The sequence below is a fragment of the Penicillium nucicola genome, assembly GCF_028828085.1.
Source record: "Penicillium nucicola strain IBT 29836 chromosome Unknown utg000010l, whole genome shotgun sequence".
In the NCBI taxonomy this organism is placed as follows: Eukaryota; Fungi; Ascomycota; class Eurotiomycetes; order Eurotiales; family Aspergillaceae; genus Penicillium; species Penicillium nucicola.
Window position 1 is genome coordinate 4,779,051 of NW_026643134.1, and position 24,105 is coordinate 4,803,155.

A 24,105-nucleotide genomic window follows, 5' to 3' on the forward strand; every position below is an offset into this window, starting at 1 on the left:
CCCCAGACTCCCCGGAGTTTCGTTTAGTACACAGTTGAGCTTATCAATGGAGCAGTGGGGGCCGGTGCCGCCATTTCCGGGGGAATCTGTGGGATTGTGGGATTCCATAGGGGCAAAATATCATAGTTATGATGCAAAGGATCTGCATACGCAACATGTACCAATGATAGCGGTGGGAATGTGTTGAGATGCAGATGCAAGAGGACTCACGTGACCTTTAACTATGTACCAAAGCGGCTAGCGTCATCCCTTCAGACTTTTAGCCCTTCTTCCGTCCCCGTGACCTTCCCAATGAGAGCTCGGCAATTTTCTGTCTCCACAATTGTGGTTAAGGGTTCTCCCCCGTGGGCCTCTTCTTTTTCACTTCTATGCAGAACAGCTGGGGAAATGAGATCTCGGGGTATTCGCTTAACAAGCGGGACTACAATATCCCCTCTCCACCCTCAGGTTGAGGCAAGATTCCGCCCGACCCGGAGACGCAAAGATTTCTTCGCTCATGCTCAGTGGCGATGGCCTTCACCGGCGTCCACATACTGCTCAGACGGCTAAACACACAACGCACTTTCTCCAGCGCTAGAATACCACATCTACAACATGAAGTTCACATCCAGTAGTAGCTCGTCATGTTGAAACACTGAGTATCTAGTGTCCAGGAACGACCCCCACGGAATTCCTTTTCTTTCTATGATTTCATCCAGGAAAAGAGGGTTCCGGGTTACATATATACTGAAGCTTATTTGTCCCCGGCTGAGTGTTTCCATGTTTTGTCCGGGGAAAACACTACCCCGGCCGACGTTCCCACATCACCATGCATCTGTAATCATCCCTGTCTCATAGCCTCACGTTCGAACCCCATATTGCCCCAGTCTATGGGGATACAGGCGACGTGTGTTGTGGAGAGCACCTAGTTGGGGAATTTGCCCACCCACAATTCCACTTGGATAGCAGAGATTACTTAGGGGACCCATATCCGGCACCTTTCGACCCATTTTCTTCTTCCCATCTCCGATCAAATTTTTTCCTCCCTCCCACCTCACCTCATTCTTCACCTTCCCTCGAGCTGTTACATCTGCAGCCATGGGTGTTCTCACACTTCACGAGGATCGGCCGACGCCAAAGTCCGTTTACAATTGGCGTGTCTATGTCCTCGCCCTCATCGCATCATGCGGTTCCAACATGATCGGATATACCAGTGCCTTCATCGGTACAACCATTACACTCTCATCTTTCCAGAAGGAATTTGGTATCGACAAGATGGAATCTGCCCAACAAGATCTAATTAGTGAGAACATTGTCTCTCTCTTCATTGCCGGTGCCTTCTTCGGTGCTCTTGGTACATACGTCCTCGGTCACTTTATTGGCCGCAAGTGGTGTTTGTGTGTTGCTTCCGCCATCTTCACGCTTGGAGCTGGACTACAACTTGGAGCCGATTCTTCTCGAGGACTGGGAATTCTATACGCAGGCCGTGTGCTTTCTGGTTTAGGAACCGGTGTGGCTTCAAACATTATCCCTATTTATCTGTCCGAGCTGGCTCCACCAGCGATCCGAGGTCGGCTGGTCGGTCTCTACGAGCTCGGGTGGCAGATTGGCGGTATGCTTGGTTTCTGGATCAACGTGGGTCCCCTAGCCTTGCCGATCTCTTCGGTGTTTGTGCCGTCTTTGCATTAAAGCTAACCTAAATCGATAGTACGGTGTTGAACAACACATGCCTTCGGACCATCAGCAATGGATCATTCCATTTGCTATTCAGCTTGTGCCGTCTGGTTTGCTCTTTGTCGGTGCCTTGTGGATCAAGGAGTCTCCTCGCTGGCTCTTCCTCAAGGACCGTCGCCGTGAGGCAATGGAGAACCTCTGCTGGATTCGCCAATTGCAAGCCGACGAAATTTACATCTCCGAGGAGGTTGCCGCCATTGACCAGGCACTCGAACACCAGAGAAGCTCGATTGGTATTGGTTTCTGGAAGCCTTTCCAAGCCCTCGCCCACAACAAGAGTGTCATGTACCGCCTTGTGCTCGGCTGTATGCTCTTCTTCTGGCAGAACGGTTCTGGTATTAATGCTATCAACTACTACTCTCCCACTATTTTCAAGTCGGTATGTATATGCTCTACTCGTCGCAAAATTTTCATCGATACTAACTTTGATCTTAGATTGGTGTTGACAGCGACACTGTCAACCTTATGACTGGTATCTTTGGTGTTGTCAAGGCTGTTATGACGTTTGTCTGGCTCTTGTTCCTCGTCGATCAGTTCGGACGACGGAACCTTCTCCTCGTTGGTGGTATCACCGGCTCAATCTGCATGTGGATCATCGGTGCCTATATCTGTGTCGTCAAGCCCGAAGACAACCCCACCTCTCACCTCGATGGCGGTGGTATTGCCGCTATTTTCTTCTTCTATCTCTGGACCGCCGTCTATACCCCCACCTGGAACGGTACCCCTTGGGTTATCAACTCCGTAAGTTGCCTATCATTGCCCTCATTTCGACTGCATCTTTCTAACAAAAGCAACAGGAATTCTTTGATCCCAACTTCCGTTCCCTGGCCCAGGCCGCCACCACTGCCAGTAACTGGCTGTTCAACTTCCTCATCTCTCGTTTCACCGAGCAGATGTTCGAGACTATGCACTACGGTGTCTACTTCTTCTTCGCCTCCCTGTCCTTCCTGGCCTTCTTCTTCGCCTTCTTCCTCATTCCCGAGACCAGTGGTATTCCTCTGGAGAAGGTCGACCGCTTGTTCGAGCAGAAGCCCATCTGGCGCGCAAACAAGATGCTCAAGGCACAGCTTGCCGCCGAGGAGGAGCAGTTCCGTTACGATATCAAGGAGAGCTCTTACCACCAGGAGAACACTGCTGGTACTTCAGACGAAGAGCAACAGAAATGAGCGATACGATTATAGATAGATTGGTTATATATAGAGAGTGGCTTCTAGACCACAGGTTGTACATACGACTACGATTTTGTATAGACGTTGCATAAGTTAACGCGCATTTTCATGAATCATCAATTTTTTATTCATTCCTTTCCACATAATATCTCGGTAGATTAACTTAGCTTGAATGAGCTCTGCTAACATTGTGTATGGTGACATTTGCAAGTCCTGATGACTCCTTGGTCCTCGCTTGGCACCTGGGCAGATATCCATGCTTCCCTTTCCAAGATTGTAATCGTGTTCATTAATGGCCTCTATTCTGTAGCCATGAGTCTGTGTAGTTGCTCATAGGCAATAGCAGCATAAGATACTCAAAGTACAACGTTTGATTGAACGTGAAGAGGCATTTGAATGACCAGTCATTACTTGAAAATATATATTAGCAAGACCTATTATCGGCTTTCATCCTTTCGATTGCACTTTATCACGGAACAATTGTTAGCAAATCTACCTAAGTTCACCTAATAATTCAAAACACTCGTCTGGGTATGCTAGAATAAATTGATTCGTATACTTCTATGGGGGTATCAAATGATAAAACAAACTCAGCACACAGCAGTAGGCACTGCTCCACGCTCCTTCTGCAGCAGAATATCAACAGCCATTTTATAAGCCTTGTCCTTCGCATCACACTGAGATGTCCCTCTAATAGCCTCCTTATCCCACCCATGAGCGCACCCCTCCATCCGCTCACACACGGAGAGCTTCCCTTCCGTCCCATTCAACTTCTTCGACAGCTCCTCGGCCTCAATAGCAAAAGAATCCTGCGCCGCAGTGACTATCAGAGTCTTATTGGGGAAGCAGTCCGGATCCGCGAAGATAGGCGACATCCGCGGATCCTTAGGATCGACTCTCCCCAGATTGAGACACTTATGACACAGATGGGAGAAGGGCGGGAAGATGTCGCGCATGATCCAATTGCGGCGATCTGCCTGGGGCTTTTCTGGGGTGGGGATAGACATATCCATCGGTCCGTAGAAGGAGATGACCGTGTCGAATATCCCTTGTCTCGGGTCGAACTGCTCTGACGCCGCGGCCACAGACAAGGCGATGTTGGCGCCCGCGCTGAATCCAGACAGCGAGAGCTGTGTCAGGTCGAAGCGTTCGGGTTGCGACCGTACCCAGCTCACTACGTCTTCGGCATCGTGGAAGGCTGCTGGGAAGGGGTGTTCCGGGGCGAGGCGATATTGAACGTCGATTACGGTGTAGTGGGCATTGTCCGCGACAAAGCGGCAGAATTCATCGTCTGAGCCAAAGGTACGGAGGACGAAGCCACTGCCGCAGAAGTTGATTAGGACGGGGGCTGGGCCGGGTTGGGGGGCTGGGTTGTAGATGTTTGTCTTGATGGGTTGACCGTCATCGCGCGATGGGACGAGAACTACTTCGTCGGGCTTGGGATCTAGATGGAGTCTGGGCTTCACGAGGAGTCGAAGGAATGACGCGAGCGATTTATGGTAGCCATAAGAAACTCCCATTGCAATGTGATGAGGTGAGGTTTTGGTTGACACGTCTGATGGGGATGTCCCCACGCGGCAGTCAGGAAGGAAATATGTCCTTATCCACACCCCCTGGCTACCATGATATCATCAGCAGTCAACACCTCCCCTCGATTGCCTTTCAGTTGGTAAATGTCCCGTGTGTATGCCGGTCAAATCAAGGTTGGAGCAGATCACTACGTCATGCCACGCAACCCCCGAGACGGCATAGATCAGCATGGCAACGATTAATGTTAAACCGACAAAGAAGGACAGGCAGAGATCAACAGAGAATTGGCTTGTGGGCAATGAGAAAGACCTTGTTGGTTGCCTGCGACTTCCAGTGCAGCTGCAACCGGAGCTCGGATGCCGCGAACGCCGATGCCGAAGACGTTTGAGATGAGTATGTGTGGCCTGAATTAAGCCAAGCTTGGAAGTCCGCTTTGCAAGCATGTCAGCAGGCCATTCTGAGATCTATGTGAGGGGAATTATCGAGTGGGATATTAATTCAATTATTCGAACATGTCGCTGTCATGAGAAGATGCATCCGGCCATGACCTTATAGCGTGGCTGGAGCAGGGGCTGGGAGGGGCTTGGATCTGCTGGATCTGTGGAGCAGACAAGACAAGGTAATCTTGGCCCTAGGATTCACTCGAAGATCGCAGGGTCCATTGTCTCTCTATGTATGTACGCGCGTAGCGGGAAACACAAGGACCGGGGTCCTTACACTCACACAGGGTAGACATCTGGGGCAGAGCCTTTGTAGCCCAAGTGTATGTTGGCCAATGAAATATGACAGAGGTCAATCGTCTTTTCTAATTTTAGCCCGATCCTGCCACCGAAAACAGCAAGGATAGACGACCTGGAAGCTTGCGGAAGGGCCGTGTTCGTATAGACGTTCAAGCTTCGGTGAAGGGTTCAACAGCCGTGAGCGGCATCCAGTGAGACAGGGTCCCTCATTGGTAGTCTGGTGAGTACTAGTACATGGCAAACTGCTTGCCTGTCTGGGAAATATTGTTGCATTGGACCCCTAGACCCTTGCCACCTGGGGAATAAGACCAGTATATGATCGGCCTAGGCTTGCTGCGGGCTGTGTCGGAACGACGCACAGAAAGCCTCAGAGTCAGGGGGGTAAATCACGTAGAACAGGACATAGTCTCTTTGTCAGAATGCAGTTCATTGGAACTTTTCCAGGGTACATAGCATAGAACACACTCAACGCACTGAATTGTCGCTGCCTTGAAATTGTTTCAAATCAAAATCATCGCCTGGGCCCACCTAGCGCTTACGTCGTACTGTGGAGTGTGATGATATCAGGGAAACTCCCCCAAAAAGAATCCTCTCTTTCTCTTCTTGACACTCACACTCGTTTTGGTCGCCATGCAATTATCGACCTTCCGCCCGGGAGGATGGATTCTCTTTACTATCTTCAGTCTGGTTCATGCCGAGCAGCTCATCGAAGCCAACGGCCTGACGGCATGTCACGGAGCCGATAATTCCGACATCACAATCAACCACATGAGTGCGACCCTCACGCCAGGAAACAACTCTGTGAGCTTGGTCTTCGATGGATATTCTGGAGTCGCTGGAGATGTGGTCTTGGACGTGGATCTCTTGGTGTACGGATACAAAGCGCTCTCGCAGAGAATTGACCCATGCAGCCTCGACCTAAGTGTCTTTTGTCCGATGAAAGCAATCGAGTTACAAATTCCGAAATTCACCTACACCTTCGACAATGGGGTGCTTGATCAAATTCCAGGTTCGTGGGGAATTCTATGAGGCTCAGCGGCTCCCAAACTTTTGGGCACTAACGGTTGCGTCATAGGTATCGCCTACAGCGTCCCCGACATCGATGCAGTGGTCCGCATCAACCTGAACCGAAAGTCGGGAGGGAGTGTCGCTTGTCTGGAAACTCGGGTGCACAATGGAAAAACCGTTTTCCAAGCTGGTGTGTCATGGACACTCGCCATCATGACTGGACTAGGCCTCGTCGCTTCCGCCGTATTTTCTCTTCTCGGACACTCCAACACAGCAACCCATCTTGCGTTCCGATCGCTCGCTTTCCTCGGTTTCATTCAGTCGACCGCAATGGGAGGGTTACTCGCAGTCGAAATTCCACCGATGGCGCAATCCTGGATTCAGGATACTCTGTGGAGCATGGGCTTTGTCTCAGAAAGCTCACTGGAGACCATCTCGACCTGGTTCCAGCGCGCGACGGGGGGTACACCTTCGTCCGTGCTTTCCGAGCAAGGCACTGTCTCGGTCGTTTTGCAGAAACGTGCAACCTCCCAGTCGCAAACCGTGCAATCCGGTGCCCAAATCGTCTTGCGCGGCATCAAACGGGCTGGAGCACGAGCAAATATCACCTTGAGCAACATCTTCATGACCGGATATCTGTTTTACTACTTTGTAACCGCCCTCGTTCTCGCTTGTGTCGGAGTCGCTCTGGTCATTCGTTTCGTGCTGTCCAAGAGAACGACCTCAATCACGAAAATAGACAAGGCTACCGGTGCCACCGAAGACTGGAAGACAGTCATGCGAAACACCTTCTTCCGACTTGCATGCATTGGATATCCTCAGATGTGCGTGCTCTGTCTCTGGGAACTAGTTGAAAAGGACTCCGCTGCGGAAATCGTTCTAGCTATTACCATGTGGCTGGTGACGACCGCCGTTCTGGCCTTCGCTGCATTCAAGATCTTCCAACGCGCAATTCGGTCCAAGCAGCAGCACAACACACCGGCCTACACTCTGTATTCCGATCCAGCCACGCTGAACAAGTGGGGATTCCTCTACATCTACTACCGTGCGCCGGTGTATTGGTTCCTCGTCCCCACACTGGTCTACATCATCATCAAGGGAATGCTTGTCGCCTTCGGTCAGTCGAACGGACTTGCCCAATCCATCGTTCTCCTCATCCTGGAACTCGCAATGATGCTCGCAATCGGTATCATCAAGCCATTCATGACCAAGGGAGCAAACGTCTTCGCAATCATCGGCGCGGTGCTCAACTCCCTCAACGCAATCTTCTTCCTGGTTTTCTCAAACGTCTTCAGCCAGCCCCCGCTGATGACAGGTATCCTCGGCGTGCTATACTTCATCTTCAACGCGGCCTTCACTCTGGCCCTTCTCATTTACCTCTTGGTCGGCATTGTCTTCGCTGTTATCTCCAAGTCTCCCGATTCCAAATACCGGGCTCTGGCTGATGACCGTGACTCCTTCCGCTGGTCTCGTACCGGAGGAACGACCGAGCTGGATCAACTTGAGAAGGTCGCAAGAGGCGATGATACGGAGGCTCATCCGAACTTCCCTGCTGCTCACACTGCTCCACCCAGTGATGAGGATGTCTCAATGGCCGCACGGAGACCCTACAATGATGTTGTGGATCCTTCGCTGCCACTCTTCCCCAGTGCTCAGAATGGTGGTCGGCGCAGTTCTTAGAAACTTGTATTTCTAGACTTGTCTCTCGGTTCTATATTTCCTTTTCAAAGATTTCTATCAGCGATACTTCTGACATCTGCTTTTATGTTTGGCGCACTGGTGTTTTCTGTGGTTACTGTACATATCAAAGCTTTGGTGTTTTCGGCTTCGGGATACATAAATCTCATCAAATGATTGATCGTTTATTATATCGTATTCTCCTACTTGAAAAATTACTATCATGTCTAGCGAGCTATATAATAGAGATAGGAAAGCGTGGTTCCACGACAGTGATTGTTTGCAAAGATGGGTTGTTATAGAGAGTTGAAGAAAAGGGTTTCTCATAGTAGACATGATCAAGACCTAGAAAAGAAAAACTTGAGACATCAAACAAGTGGTATCTTCGAACCTCGAAACATAATTCTATTTACATGCTGAACCCGCCACACTCGAGAAAATGAACACAGGGAACGGCTCCGCAAAGATCGTGACTGGAAGACAAAGAATGATGTTGCTTTCATGAGCAAATAGCCATGTATCCGAGAAGGAAAGGACATCAGAGAAAAGAAAAGACAAGTGGTATCTTAGCATGAAGAAACAATAGACGGAAGATCCATGGAAGTAGTTGACGCTCTTGATCCCCAAACCGAGCTATCCTCTTCGCCAACCAATGTTGACCCCCCTATCTCACCAATTTCAGATTCGGTATCGAGCTCATCAATTGTTGTCGCTAGGCTCCTACGCTGCTGCATCGGCGGCGGTGGCGGAGACTGTAACTTGCCCGAATTGTCGAACCACAGCACACTGATAGGGTTCTTGCGCGCCAGGTCAAGCGCAGTAAGCCCACCTCTCGTGGACTTTTCATCTGTTGGAGTTTCAACAAAGTCTTGGATTGAAGGATCTGCGCCCGCATCTAACAGTATTTGGAAAATGTTATGTCGGCCTCGCTCAGCAGCCAAGTGCAATGGGGTCTTCCCGTCCGAAGTTCTCGAATCCAGCGATGCACCACTTTTGATTAGTAGCGACACAAGGGACTCGCGTGGGACTTTTGCGATCACCGCCAAGTGGAGTGCCGTTTCAGAATTGCAAGATACAACGGGAGCGTTGATGTCCGCACCATGAGACAAAAGTAATGACATGAAACTGGCAGTGTGTTCAGTTGAGGAATGTGACAAGTTAAGATCGTTGATGACAAGATGGTGCAAAGGTGTAAGACCACTGCAGGTTGTCGCATTGGCGCTGAAATTGCATTGAAACAAGGATTCCAGAATATCAAGACAGTCTTGGTTTAGCGGAGGTGTGATATGAAGAAGTGTCTCTCCTTTTGCGGTTTGAACATCGAGTCTTGCTCCTTGTTCGGCCAGAAAAAGGAACATCGCTTTGTTCCCAATTACAGCAGCGCATTGTAAGGGTGTATATCCTTGAGAGTTGCAGGCTTCGAGGTTTGCTCCTTGGGCGAGTAAGTGTGCAGCAACAGAAATTGCAGAAGGGTTGCGGGCTTCCTTATGAAGTAAGGATTCGCCTTCGCTATCCCATGCATTGATATCTGCACCTCCAATGACAAGCATGTCAAATGCTACCCAATTGTTCTCCAGTGCGGCAATATGCAAGGCAGTCATTCCATAGGATGAACGAGTTTCCAATTGGGTGCCACGTTCGAGCAACAGCGAGGCAGCCTCGCAGTTGTCTGTTTTACAAGCAAGTTGTAATGCTGTCATTCCATCTCTGTTTAAGATGTTCATGCTGGCTCCCTTTTCGAGAAGGAACGCAAGTATGCGCGGTCGCTTCAATTCGACTGCTAAGTGAAGGGCCGTATTACCAGTAAGTGTATTTTGAACATCCATATCAAACCGACTTTTAATCAAGAGAGGCACGGTCGCTTCATCGTGAGTTGTCCCAACAGCTAGCTGGAGAGCTGTCGCTCCTTCCTTGCTGGCTGTTCTAGAGTTCGCACGCCGATGAAGCAAAATCTTGATCAATTTTCGGTGTCCTTGCTCCCCTGCAATATGCAACACTGTTTTACCATCGTTTGAGACAGCATTGATGTTTGCTTTGGAGGCCAGGAGCAATTCAACCATCTCTTCATTCCCTTGATAGACTGCACAGTGAAGGGCGGTGATACCCAGTTGATTATCGCATTCATCAAGATCTGCACCTTGTTCAATCAATCGTTTTGCTTTTCCAATAATGCCGAAGTAGGCTAGCACATGCAGAGAGGTCCAGTCTGAAAAGTACTTCCCGAGGCCCAGCTGTTTTGGTACTTCAAGCCCCGGGACATATAAGTCTTTCCCAGGAGGCCTTCTCCAGGACAGCTTGTTGAGGAAAGCACGGATGAGAACTTGTGTTGCTTGCTCATCTTCGCCGACTTCGCGAGCGTGGTGACCCCAGAAGGTTGTAGCGTAGTCGAGCAGCTTTCCACGGGGCTTGCGAGGTATCGCTCCCTTGCTTACATAGCAGTCATCAACCACATCATCAGGGGTGATAATCGTGAGACAGACGTCGGCGATATTCACTTTAGCGGTTGGAAAAAACACCCGAGCTGCTGGGCCACTTAGGTACTCCTTGGCTGTTTTATGTACCAAGTGAACTGTCCCACTCATTGCGTCAATCGTCAAGAGTCCAGCAGCTTCATAAAGCATAGAATGCTCGGATGATGTAGGCTCCTTCGGGGCACTCTTAGCCTGTAACTCATAGCTTGCTGCAAAGTTTAGTTCCGAGACTGTCAAAGGCCTCTGGGCATATAATGTCCAATATAGGCACCGACTGGCAAAGGGATTCTGGCTAACGATACGGGTCATTGACTCGCCGTAAGCGTCGTTCAGAGTCTCAGGCAAATGGAACAGTGATCTTTGTAGTAGACTTCCATCCTGACATCTAGATAGAAGATCCATATGGAGTCGAGCTAGCAAGAACCTGTACACCGAAAAATGTCAGCATTCATAACAACTGTGGTGAATAAGAGACTGATAACTAACAAGCCATGTGACTTCCGGGCCACTTGTTGAATAACAGCCACCTTTAACTCAGAGGTGTATTGCTTCAGCATAGCGTTCAGCCCTTCATCTTGTTCAATGCGGGCACTAACATAGGCCTCAAGATCCCTTGGAGTGGCTAGAACAGGTACATATTCATCTTTGGATCCATATTTTGCTTCACGTGAGGTAACAAGAAGTTGCGCATGATCCGGGAGCTTTTGAAGGCGATTCAGAATGCGATCTTTCTCCACATGCATGTCGATCCCATCAATAACAAACATAACCCGAGAGAACCTGTTGACCTCGGCGCGAATAGCATCCTGATATGCCTTTGCTGAAACATTTCCCTCGGCAAATGATTTGGAATCGTACAAGCAAGCGGTAGTGTGAGAAGGGACACGCTTCCGATACACAAGTTGCGCGAGGATTTGGTCAAGAAATCCCACAGAGCTCGCCTCTTCATCCACCTCGTCATGACCGAAAATGAAGACAATCGCTACATCTGCTGATGTAAATGTTCTCTGCAGGCTGTCGATGACGGTAGATCTAAACACTTTTAGTATGAGTGAGCCCCCTGCCATTCCTTGGTAGACCTACGCGAGAAACGTTTTTCCGGCGCCCGCTATCAAATTCGTTAGCTTTGGATTCATATTGACCAACAGATCAAACTATATTGCTTACCTGGCCCAACGCAGTAAAGCGTTCTGCTACAGCCAAAAAGCCATTTGGTGTATATATCATTGTCAAATATCCATTCGCATGTTCCCGTTTGCCTTGTATTGCACAGATCTGCCAATCTCATGAAACTTTTTGTGGTAATTTGGCTCGTAGTAGTGTGAAACTCATTGGAGTCCGGGGTGCTCGTTCGTATTGAGTCTGGAGGGTTGAGGTTTAAGTTAGTCAAATGACCTCGACAAGTAGGAGTTTCAAACTAACCAGGGTCCATTTCATGAAAGCGATAGAGTGCGTTTCGAAGTTTTTCCTCAACCCTGCTCTTCTCCCTACTCATAATCAATGCTGATTAGCACTGCCCTTAAAGGATGCCGATATTGACACGGGTAACTTATACCGAGACTCAGGTTGCATGGACAAGAGCATCATGACCTTAAAATGCTCCAATCTAGGGATAAATGTATTTTCCAACAACCGCTTTCGGAACGAGCGAGCTGTGATACCACCAGGCTGAAAGTAGACCTCGATAGATCCAATAGTCGACTCGAACGAACGGAGCAGCTCATCGAGGTTACGCAGGCGTGATGTATCCACGACCCATTTGTCCTCCGCCCAGTTCAGCTGGTCTTGAATTCGGCTAAGTAAATCAAGAAGTTCGCATAGAAGCAGCATCGCTCGCTGCGCACCATCTTGAGATTCTCTGTTTCCCCCCAGGCAGCGCATAACTGCCCGCAGGGACCGAGCAGCTCGGGTAAGGCGACCCCGAACCACTGGGCCATCGACCATGGCTGGAGGTTCCATGAGTTAGAGAATGAACCTATAACTTAGGAGATAAGAGACTCGAAACAAACATACCTAAGGTCATGGAAAAAAGGAGTGCAATGTGACTTGGAGAGGCACGTGGTTTGCTTGTTTCGAAAGCCGCTTGGAACAACAGGGCAAGTCGATCGGCTGCCAGCCCCGTGGCATTGCGCCACTCTCTGTAGAGTTAGGTGGACATTGTTGGCGTCGGAACAGGCCATGTGAGGGGCCCCTGCATGGCTTTTGGTAAGATACACAAAGAATAGAGACGTGGAGACACAAGGCTGCCTACAGCGCCAACGTCAAGCATGAGCGCTACATGAAACGGCTTCCAATAGTGTTGATCTCGTAAGACAAAGTGCTTTTCGGCCAATAAACAAATTTTCCTTTTTGGGCTAGCAGCGATACGAGCGGGGTTTCGCGCAAACTAAAGCCACGAAGACAGAATTGATCAACGAAGAACGGGGGATTTGATGGGCGTTAGCGCCCGCATACGACGGTGTCGTGCCGCGGGGGGAGCTGTCCACTCAGGATGGCCCTTGAAACGCCTGGAGTGTGATATCTTCCCAGCCATGCAGGATAGCATGCTCACCGCTGAAATCAAGATTCTTGATAGGCGAACCTAGTTAACTTACTGGTTCAATGTACATAATGTAGTATTTACACGATGCATCGTCATACTGTACATCTACTGCTGCCGCTGACTGAAACCATCATGCTGGTAACTTATAACGCGCAATCGCGGAGGCTATATGTGATGTTGAAGAAAAGGTTTATTGAATACTGATATGCTTCGAATTCGTGGAAATTGTTATGGTCATTCTGAATAAACTCCTAAGGCGGCGAAGACAGCGCGAGCCGTTGAACCTCTGCCGGAAATTCCTCTCTAACTAGCAGAAAAGAAGATATTGTAACAATCATCACGAGAAAGAGCAAAAGCCAAAGAAATTCGTAACAAGACTTGTCGTAATATTGAGTAAGATTCATCGAATAGGGGTAAAATGGGGGAAGAAGTAGGAGTATATACTCTGGCCATCTAACCATGGGTATCGCAGAAACATAGGGAATGGCTCAGAGAGTGAGAGGAGAAAATCACACAGAAGGAACATCCGGAACGTTAGGAGATGCAGAGCTTAAATCATGTTAGCCCCATTAAAGGTGACCTCGGCCCCAGTGTCTCGACCACGCTTGAGAGCTTTGGCCAGCATAAGCTCTCGCATCCAGTCAATGCGCTGGTCGCGGGTCCTGACAGAAAAATGATGCGATTTCCCGCTGTTCAAAAACAAGGTCTTTCGGTCAATGATTGCACTACCGTTGGGTGTAGGAATCAGGGAGAATTGAAAAGCAGACGCATTGAGTGGGTTCCCGTTTCGTTTGAGAACGGTCTTCTTGAATGCCGCTGTCAGTTTAGACCTTGACGCAAATGAGGAACAAGCAACTGCATAGTCATCAACATCGATGTACTCGAGGGCCTTGGACTCGAGGCGGGCAGACTCTTCATTGTCGTGCATTGCCAGTTGAGTGCCTTTCAGAGTAAAGTGATGATCTTCCCAATCATGCCGGATCAATTTGGTAGTCTTGCGCTTCTTCATCCACCCACTATGTGTCACATCACCTTCTCCTCGTCGGGTGGAAGGGAACAATGTGTTATTGCGGAATTGAGGGGCCCGAGGTGTATTGTTCAGGTCTTCGGGGGTCTCAATTGGACTCATGGCATATTCCTCCTTGAGAGGGTTGAGGGTAGAGATATCATGAATCGAAGGAAACCGCCGATGGCCCTCCGCTTTGCTGGAGAATGGACGAATAATAGGATCTGGCATAACATATCCTTCATTCCCAAATCTCATGTTGGGTGGCACTGACTGAGAATCTTCTCTGGCCACTGGACCTATCGGAACAGCTGTCACTGGCACATCGATATCTGAGAGAGGGGTTTCTGAGCGATAACAAGGATCGCGTCTGTAGAAGTCCGCGGGAGACGCGATGGCCCCGCTCGAGAAGGACTGGTTCTCTCCAGGGATAGCGGTCCTGTCATTGAACTGGTTTCTTCTAGACAAAATGGAAGGCGTGACAGTCCGTAAAGCTGACAGGTTCTCTGTGATAATCGAGCCATCACTGGAGTCATGCATGCTAGGTATCCGGAGTTTTGGTAGGTGACGGAGATTATCAGCTAGGGTGGGTGTAACCTTTGCCGAGTCGGGGAATTCAGAACCGGGGGATGAAAGACGGTCGGTTGGGGGCGTAGCAGGCTGATTAACTGTTTGCAACCGGTCAAGACTTTGGAAGTTCAAAAAGTTTCGCACATTCTCCTGAGGGTCTCTCGGTTTCACCTCTTTCAGACTTTCTTGTGAAAGCTGGAGGGAGGAGTGTTGAGATCCCATGAGATCAGAAGACGCGACAAGCGAAGGAGTTATATGAGACCTGGGCGACTTGAGGAGATTTGGTGCTGTCTTAGGGTTTCCTGGGTCACCTGCAACGATACAGCGGCCCCCGATAGACTCAAGCGGCAGGTCCTGCGCAACAAGAGCGAACCACTTCTGCTGCTTCTGCCAAGTTTTGCATGCTTCTCCTTTCTTGCACTTGTGCACTTTGGGCAGGCCCTGTTCAATTGCCACGATAGAGACAGAGTCATCGGGAAGAAGGTCAGTTCTCTTGCAGCCGTCACTCTCGGAACGTTGACGACGCGGGCGAGGCTTCGCTTCGGGTATCTTTTTCCCAGCACTCGCGTACGATGTGTGGCCATTTCCAGAAACGACAGACGTATTGGGAGTAGAATCTATGGAACTAGTGACACTTGAATTGCGTGAGCGTGAAGAATGAGTATCGCTACTCATATACACACTTCCGCCTCGAAGATTGTCGATAGAGCCCATTAGGCGGTATCGCTTGCCAAAAGATTTGATCTCAAGCTCCTTGAAGAGGAAATCATAATCGAGATCCATTATCATGGAGCCCGAGATGTCATTCTCGAAAAATTTCTGAATAATATCATCCTCGAAGTTTAGGCTCTGCAGCCATCCCTTCACATGAAAAGGAGTCCAGTCACGGGGTCCGATATGAATGGGCCTTGGGGCCGGACGAGCAACATGTGAGAATTGTTGGCGTTGCTTGGGTTGCCTGGGCTCAGGGGTTGGTGCTGTCGAGCCGTTCGGAACCGGTGTATCCCGTCTATGGGGGTCGAATTTCGAGGCTCTATGGTGATATGGACCGGTAGTGCTGATGGGTGTTTCTTGGGTCAATGGACCGATGTCTATGGCTGAGTTTGTATCGGAGTAGTCGGACGATCGGAACAAGTGAGGACCATTTGGACCTCTGACATGTTTCTCATCGAACAGAAAGTCAAAAGCAGTTAAGCCAGTAGACTCCGGTGTAGTGACAGTGTCTGGTGTAGAGGCAGTTGATATGCTTCCGGTTCCAAACTATGGATAGATAACGTTAGTCCTTCCGGCATTCACGATATAGACCTGTTATTGAACTCACAGAAGCAACACTTCTCATGGGTGAGCTGTTTCTGTAGCGGTTGTACTCATATTCGTCATCGAATATCTCTGTTGCTTCCGACCCCGGTCGTGGCATGACAGTCTTGGAGGGAAACAATGGTAACGGTTCTTGCTTCTGATTCACAAGATATTTCATGTGGTATGCATATTGATCCTTTTGTTGAAATTAGCGTGCTTGTTAGGTGTGCGAATATCATGAACAATGACTAACCATTTTACAACGCCAGGAGCCTAGATGGGCTGCTGGCACCAGACAGGAGAAGGAAACAACAGTTGGATAACCAACCCAAAATGTCTTGGTAAGACTGGGTGGTATATGTTAATGAAAGTGGAACCGGATGTTAAAACGCTATGATGACGGGGAAACTTATCAAAATTGAGTAGTTTGGGCTTTGGACGATTTATGTACAAGGTAACTCAACTGGCGTGTACTAGATGTTCGTCTGTGGGGCCACCAGTAAAAGTGCGCGGCACCAAGTGCTTCGAGCGATTTCGTGGATTCAGCGAATTGCATTTACAGCTCGGACAGCAACTGGAGACATGGCTCAGCGGTAAGTACACCGCGAGGCGCCCATGATCAGGCATCTGGGTGGTTGGTACGCCAACATGGAACACTAGCTTAGGAGACAGGTGCCAGAAACTAAAAATTCATCCGACAAGACTGGGTCCTTCTCGTGCTCGTTGGGTGAGAAGCAAAGCAGTCGGCGTCGAACCTGCATGAGGGGTTGAGGAAAGCGGGTGATAGCGGTCTGTGAGAGGCTGTTCGTCACGGCGCTACTGCGGTGATGATATTCTTGGCACACTTGCACTCGCTGGTGTTCTCTGAATAGAAATCCTGGCGCGTAAAGGGGTTTCGGTTTCAAATTTATAAATTGATAGCATTGCCTCGCTCATTCAAGGGGGCTGAGCTCAGAAAATTATTCTGACTAGCATTCCTGTGCTCTTGACTTGAAGTAACATGAAAAAAGTCGGCAAACTGATAGAGACACAGAGTGACCTTCCTCCTGCAGTTTATTTTAGATCAGCAAATTGTACACTAAATTAATTACTTTCAAGAATATTGACCAGGATTTCTGCCCAGTAAGGAAAATGACTCGGGACGGACCCAAAGTTCCGTTGAGCAGACTATCACACAATCACACTGCAGATCCTCCATTTTTTGGTCTGTCTTACCGAAGCGATTGGTCTAAATGTATGGCCGTCTTACTGTACATCTTTGGGTCTTTTATTCAACCATTTCCTAATAAAAACCATCCTGTCCTTTTTTTTCGTGCTGGTAGAAATCAGTGTCAGACAGGCGAATAGTTTCATGGTATATCGCCGGTCATGGTCCTATAGTAAATCTCAAGCCTCATACCGCACACGAGGAACTTGGAGAATAGCAAAATCTGATCATGGGGGTTTATTGATGCACTATGCAAGGTAGCTTCCCGTTTCTTGAAGCTCGGAGCTTGGAATCGGCCATTGTCAAAATCACCAGTAGTCTAACATGAAATATGGGCTTCGCGTGATACAGTACTTGAATCGAGCGTATTTAGATTGGTCTTAGTCTGACGGTTTATGCATCTAAGTGACCGCTCCCCAAAATCCAACATGAATCACACCGCGTGCTCACACACGTTATAGTTCGGAATAGTAGACCGAGCTACGCCCGACGTATCATTCTTTTACTACAACCTCATATTAAGTCTATAGAACTTTTAAGTATGATTGAATGATATCTGCTTTAATTCCTTAACGTCAAAGTTGAGTTGACAGGAAAGTCTGTCATTTTGAGCTTGCAACAATCTACGCATCAGATTCATCTCGTGGTACGAAGTCAGTTGGGTCTGGGAATTCCATCCCTATTATAGTCCTCCATACAGTACAGTAATGATCTCTGTGGCACAAGCAGATCTCAAAATCGACGGATCCAAATTTTGTTTTTGCTTTGAATTTGGCAAATTGTGATGTTCCCCCGCATGCCACGGGTGTCCACGTCTCAGGATGCAATGTGACTATAATAAATCGGAGATCCAGCATTTCAACAATGATGATTGAGATGCCCAATATTCATTTTATCCACTCGACGCTTTAAATTCAAGATTTCCACCGAGGTCTCAAATGAACGCGAACTTTATGTGAGGCCGAATGTTCCACACGTGGCTAGGTAGACCTCGAGACCTTCTAGATGCGGCATCATCCAGCTACTGGTGTATTTTTAAATTTTAGAACCAAGTAGTTATATTACCCGATGAACAGGCTTCGCTAATCCGCTGACTTTCTTTCAAGATGTCAATATCAGCCATAACTATAACCTGTTGTTGTTACCCGCGGATAGGTCATCGAAAAGACTCGTATGTGGAAATGAGCGTGCAAATTCGTTCCAATGGATTGATCATCCCCTCGTGCGCATGGAACACGTGGAACAGGTCACATGCAGCTTAGAACCTACTGTACAGTATGGCTGGTGCCATCCCTGGATGTCAATCCTGCATAGTGATTGGGAATTGCCTTACGTAGCTGGCCTTCAGATCGGTCTTGGCAACGGTCTTTGCTTTGGGGGCTGGGATGAGCCTTGTTCATTGAACTGAAATCAAAACCTAGGTTGAACCATTTTTAATAATATTTCCATAGAAAGGCTTCATGTTACTGTACCTTAAGAAGACAGAAGGCATATTTGAGGGATGGAATGAAAGTGTACTGTACAGTATAGCATGCACAGGTTCCGATTACACCGCAGAGTTCGATTGCATGCGAGTATATATGTACAGACTTACTTCTACAAGGGAGCTCCCTTGCGGATCGATTGACCGGTTCTATTCCTAGTCTCTTATTCTATTTCCCCTGAATTTGCACGACCTACCAGCCCAGTACCTGCATTTTATCACACCTAACAGAAGTGAAGAGATCACGGGTCTGCGTAATGCGGTGGCACATGGCCGCGATCAAAATCAGTCTCCGAACCCAATAAAATGACATGGAGTTAGCTCAGATAGTTGGTTCCTAATTCATGTGCCTTATTGGGAGTCGGTCGTGTTCCGTGACCAAAAGACTAATCCAGTCCAAGAACTGCCACAAAGATTTGACAGTCCATTCAGGCAGGTATCTAAATTAAGGACGAAAAGTTTTTCGGGCAAACTTCTTCTGTCCAAATTTAGAAAGACCATTGAGCTGATAATGAGGATATATTTCCTAACTCAGAAATTGTATGGCGAGATGTTAAGGTGGTATCCTGGTTGACTGAATGGAGAATTGAAGATGCATACTGTACGGTAGACAGAGCCTTAGTGTAAATGATACGGCCTACCCCGCACGAATCGATACTAATTATGGACTTTCAGACATTTCTATTGCTAATTATGGGTACAAGATAAACCCGATTTCCCTTAATCATGCCTTAAGGTGTTATTATTAGAAGGTTTGAGGGATTTTAGTTCACATGATTTATCAAATTCAGGGCATTATCTCCAAATGCTAATTTCAATAACAGTAAGATTAGCTTGAAGAAAGGCGCTTAAGTGTTGCTAATTAGGGACCCTTTTTTTGTGAGGTGACCTTATCACAGTCCGAGCGTCAGCCTTGGTGCATTAGTGCCCCCAGCTCTGCACGGCCCGACCCCACGGTTGGCTATCATTCAACCGTTCTGCAAAACACCGATGGCACTAAAAGTTAGTTGGCACTAATGCATGATATCACTTAGCGAATGAGGAGCTGGAAAATGAAGCTTGGCATGCAAAGGCAGCTTCTTGGTCACACTCTAAAACTGCATGTTCTTTTTGCTAGTCATTTATCTCTGGGCCAACCAGCCAATCCTGCCCAATATTTGCTACCGTTTGAGGCTAGTTTGCGAATTGCCTGACTTGCAACGATAGGCCGCCCTCCTATCATCTACATGGTCCGTCTGTATTAATTACTTTTCCAACAAGTGGCCAACACCCCCACTCCCACAGTAGGCATCAAAGTTACGAGCGTTCAAGATGCGCTTAAGAAGTTGGTTGGTTGTACTATGTACGGTGTAATAGTGATGGAGCTGTTTAATTAAATCTTCTCAGATACCCCAGTCTCCATTACAAGCGTGTTTGTGGAAATTTAACTGGCCGAGGACCACTACGAAGAAAAAGCAATAATCAAGTTAGTTCTCCAGAACAAGCCTATCAGCGGCGGAATGTGCCGTGTTTGGAGTTGCACTAGGTGATACATGGAAGTTAGCTGCTTGAGTTGGTGATTTCCCAGTTGGGCACTAGCAGGGATAATTTGCAGGTCCACTGTAACTCTCATGGATCATAGGGGCGCTCGAGTCGTCCTACCAGAGATCACTATCCGCTAGTTGCATACGCCACTTGAGGGGATCGACTCTGGTTACCTGTCGTCCGTCGCTCTTCGTGCTTACACCCCTGCCAGGTCCCAAATTTAGTCTGAGGACCCAGCCAACAACCAGTGTCTCGACACTGATTTGCTGCTGGGGTTGTTTTCTCCACCCGAAGTTCGCATATTCTTCCGGCTGGAACTAGGCTCGCCTGCCGCTCCAACAAAAAATAGAAGCATGCATACCATGGCTGCTGATCATAGCGTACACTTATAACTCGCCGCATCCGAGATCTCGAGATAAAAGATCTCTCTAGGACCCGTCTCGAAGTGTATTTTCAAACCTTCATTTCCCTTCCTCTTCGTTTATTTCTTAATAGAGTGCATTAGCTGCCGGTTCAGCTTTGCCATTGCGTCGTCTATTCAATTGACAAATAGGTGGCTGGTCCCCCTCATCAACTATATTATTCCTTTACCGGCCGCACCGCCTCCCCAATCTTTCCGATCGCTTTGGTCATTGACTGACCTTCGTCATCATTTTTGTTGATACTGGATATCGCGAGTTCTAAAATTGAAAATGCCCGCTTCAAGGAATATCGGTATTGCTTCGGCACGAAACACGGCTTCTTCATCTTCATCTTCTACGGAGAGATCTGGTAGTGTACAGCCTGTGGACAAGTCGACTGGACGGATGCACAAAAGATCTCGCTCTGGTATGAACACTCACATCAATAGCACTTGATGAGACACATACTTGCATGATTAAGACTAACAATTTTAAAGGTTGCTTTACCTGCCGCCTACGAAGAAAGAAGTGCGACGAAGGCCACCCCGCTTGCAAGGCTTGTACAAACCTCAATGTCAAGTGTGAATATAAACGACCTGTTTGGTGGGGCACCCCGGAGCAAAGAAGACAACAGAAAGAGCGGATAAAGACCAAAATCAAGCAAACCAAGTCGCTGGAGCGAAGTGGATCTCTCCAAGGTGAGTCGCATGTAGCAAATCCTTGATATATCCTTGATTCAGCTTCTAAATACAGCCTTAACAGATCATATGAACCGAGTTCTCTCATCAGCAAGTCCTGGAGAACATGAATACCACCACCCCTCTTTTGTGGAGAATTTTGATCCATCCATTGGGGCGCACTTCTCTACGCCTGGATTCGTTCCTATAACCTACTCTCGCTATACCCCATATGAGGTTGATGTTAGAACTGAGCGACAAACCTTTGTCAATGATGTGCCCTTGCGACATGACTCTTCAATCTCGACTTTCAATACAATGGGCCCCCCACAGCTTCATGCTACACTCCCAACTTTCCCAGCCGATGATTGGCTTCAGGATGACTGCTTCGACTCTTCTCATCAATTCTCCGAGGCTGATCCAGGTCTCCTTGGCCAGAGCATTGGGCAATCCTATGCTTCCATGCATGCTAATATCCCTGTCGACGACTATGATCGACCCCTACTGGATCATTTCGTGGACAATGTCTTGCGGATGATCTTCCCAATCCTAGAGGTTCATCAACGCGGTTCCGCACGCGCTAGATCGGTGCTTCAGTCCCTCGAAACGAACAAATCATACTTTCATTGCTGTCTCAGTGTTTCTGCAATTCATCTCAAGTCAACTACTGGATTGAACGGAGAACAAATTGATCATGATATCATGCGACACCGTTATGAAGCGATTTCCGAATTATGTCAGGCATTGAACAAGGATGCCGATCACGAGCAAATTTTGGATGCGACACTTGCCATGATCTTCTTCCACTGCTCGGTTGGTGCGACCGATGATTATCTTCCTGATATTCCATGGAACGACCATTTCCAGGCCGTGTCAAACTTGGTCAGCAAACTGGATCTGACCAACAAGGTCATTCCCTGTGGCCCTGTGTACACTGTGCCACCTTTCAGTATGTCCCTGACCTCCTGGATTGACATATTGGGTGCAACTATGCTTGGTAAAACACCCGAGTTCGCCCATTCATATCGCTCCAAGCACCTCAGTGGAACATCCTCTGGTCTCCGAGAACTTATGGGCTGTGATGATCGCATTATGTACCTGATTTCGGAAATTGCCTGCCTTGAATCACTCAAAATTGAGGGTCGCGTCAATAATATCACTGTCTGTACGCATGTGTCTGCTTTGGGAAGTCAGTTGGAATTTACCGAAGACCCCAACGACCTACTGGAAAGCCCATACTCGCCAACTGGGGCAATCCGACCTGAAGCATTGACGAAAGCAATGACTGCCATTTTCCGCATCGCTGCCCGTATTTACCTTTGCAGTTTGGTTCCTGGCGCCGACCGCAATCAAACCAGCACCATGAGCCTTGTTACCTCTTTGACAGATACTCTCTCCTATATCCCAACCGGAGCCTTTGGATTCGACCGCTCTCTGGTCTGGCCGCTTCTCATTGCGGGAGCATTCTCTACTCCCTCCAGTTCTTTCCGTCGGGTTTTGGATGATCGAATTACAACATTAGGAGATCTTGCCGACATTGGAAGCATCGGTCGTATGTATCAGTTACTTACCGAGTACTGGCGTTTGAGTGATGATCCAGTCAATCCCTATGTCTCGCCGGAAGAGAGTGTGGGTGAGACAGGATATTCATCTGCAGATCATGATGCTCTTGTATCGCCTCCACTTGCGTCCCCAGGAATGCGGGAGATCAAGAAGCAGCAAGTTCACTGGCGAGATGTCATGATCCGAAACAACTGGCGCCATCTTTTGATTTGAATTTTCTTCAAGGGCCACTTTTGGGTTTGATTATCGCAGGCTTACAGACGCGTTTGTTTATTCAATGATACCTCCTGGGCTTTCTCGGCAATTGTTCAGGATTGCATGCATGCCTCATCGTCGGGCTTTAAGCGTTGGTGTTTTCTGAAGTTTTCGGGAGTTCCTTCCTTGCATTGGGCTGAGCCCTTTGATACTCTTGTTTTGTTTTTTGAAGTCATCCTTGCGGATATTTCCTGATTGATATTTTCTGTTGACGCTATACATGTCGAATTGAATTTATTTTGCACATAGTTTCCGAACCCTCGGTCTGTAATGCATACCCCCCGGGGAACCAGGCTCTTAACTTGTTTCGTCTGCTTTGCTGGAGCATCATAAGCCAATGAGCTAATACAGTAGAATCACTCCTCGCTGTCTGATTTCATTCTCAGATATACTGGTCTTCAATGATCACAATACTATTACCGAAGTGAACATGGCATTTTCTTGAGTCCATTCCCGTTCCTAGATTGTTGCATGAGATTCACCAGGCTAGTTATCTCCATAGTAACAAAATCAAAGGTTTTCTATCAATGTCGAGCATGTCATCGTCTAGAGTGTGTTAAGCAGGAACCGCCGATTGTCTCCTGAGTTGCCACTATGAATCTGTTTCATGATTAAATCCTCGCTGGCAAGTCTGCTCCTCGGCGACAAACGGACATATCAGTCAGCGGCAAATGATCAAAATGGGTTCTCATCTTCGAGTTTTAACCCCCGGATCTCTGAAACAAAGGTTTCCGCTATTTTCTGCACTTTTTGCACTATATATGCATCTTGAAACATAGATGATTTTCTACAGGAGTCCGATTTGGATGTGAAGAAGCCGCTTTGCATGCAGGTATCAGAGGATACTTTGATGGTTATTCCGGAGGTAGTATAATCGAGCGCATATCGAATGTAGGAAAAGAAGTCCCTGCAGAACTTGCAGGCGACGCGCTCATTTTTGGTACGATAAGTAAGATAATTGGATAATCACCGAAGCCACCGATTCCAGCGATTGATGAAACAGTTGCTATGCCTTTACAGATATCGTCCGCACTGTCATTGCATGCGGGTTGAAGAAATCCACGACGATCTATTGGCGGCTCAAACTCGAACTTGTTAGTCGAATATATAATCTCGAGCTGCTAACTATATGAATGGCGCGCGCTCCCAGGGTATCGAGTCAGCAAATCCAACGCGCCATAGAAGGACGGTTGCTAAGGAACCAAGCCGCCAGTCGACGCCTCAGTCGCGCGGGGGTTATTTTGGGAGAGGAACGCTGGTGGCACTCCTG

The 24,105-nt window shown here is 48.1% G+C and overlaps 6 protein-coding genes across 6 annotated transcripts; 3 read left to right on the forward strand and 3 right to left on the reverse strand.

Annotated features, from left to right (window-relative positions):
• Positions 1-1,077: 1,077 nt before the first annotated feature.
• Positions 1,078-2,879, forward strand: N7511_010378 (sugar porter family MFS transporter; the record flags this gene model as incomplete). Its single annotated transcript, XM_057132755.1, has 4 exons — positions 1,078-1,614; positions 1,688-2,092; positions 2,149-2,454; positions 2,511-2,879. The coding sequence occupies 4 exons, from the start codon at positions 1,078-1,080 to the stop codon at positions 2,877-2,879; spliced, it is 1,617 nt and encodes a 538-aa protein (XP_056980743.1).
• Positions 2,880-3,472: 593 nt separating this feature from the next.
• On the reverse strand, positions 3,473-4,402 carry N7511_010379 (alpha/beta hydrolase; the record flags this gene model as incomplete). Its single annotated transcript, XM_057132756.1, has 1 exon — positions 3,473-4,402. One exon carries the CDS (start codon positions 4,400-4,402, stop codon positions 3,473-3,475), a length of 930 nt encoding a protein of 309 aa, XP_056980744.1.
• A 1,380-nt stretch (positions 4,403-5,782) lies between these two features.
• N7511_010380 (transient receptor potential ion channel family protein) lies at positions 5,783-7,840 on the forward strand (the record flags this gene model as incomplete). The annotated part of the gene is made up of 2 exons (XM_057132757.1): positions 5,783-6,161; positions 6,228-7,840. The coding sequence occupies 2 exons, from the start codon at positions 5,783-5,785 to the stop codon at positions 7,838-7,840; spliced, it is 1,992 nt and encodes a 663-aa protein (XP_056980745.1).
• Positions 7,841-8,403: 563 nt separating this feature from the next.
• N7511_010381 (NACHT and Ankyrin domain protein) lies at positions 8,404-12,252 on the reverse strand (the record flags this gene model as incomplete). The annotated part of the gene is made up of 6 exons (XM_057132758.1): positions 8,404-10,732; positions 10,795-11,340; positions 11,392-11,416; positions 11,476-11,670; positions 11,731-11,795; positions 11,864-12,252. 6 exons carry the CDS (start codon positions 12,250-12,252, stop codon positions 8,404-8,406), a joined length of 3,549 nt encoding a protein of 1,182 aa, XP_056980746.1.
• A 1,148-nt stretch (positions 12,253-13,400) lies between these two features.
• On the reverse strand, positions 13,401-15,981 carry N7511_010382 (SAM and PH domain-containing protein; the record flags this gene model as incomplete). The annotated part of the gene is made up of 3 exons (XM_057132759.1): positions 13,401-15,686; positions 15,748-15,921; positions 15,979-15,981. The coding sequence occupies 3 exons, from the start codon at positions 15,979-15,981 to the stop codon at positions 13,401-13,403; spliced, it is 2,463 nt and encodes an 820-aa protein (XP_056980747.1).
• Positions 15,982-20,631: 4,650 nt separating this feature from the next.
• On the forward strand, positions 20,632-22,793 carry N7511_010383 (Zn(II)2Cys6 transcription factor; the record flags this gene model as incomplete). The annotated part of the gene is made up of 3 exons (XM_057132760.1): positions 20,632-20,767; positions 20,838-21,038; positions 21,103-22,793. The coding sequence occupies 3 exons, from the start codon at positions 20,632-20,634 to the stop codon at positions 22,791-22,793; spliced, it is 2,028 nt and encodes a 675-aa protein (XP_056980748.1).
• Positions 22,794-24,105: the final 1,312 nt, after the last annotated feature.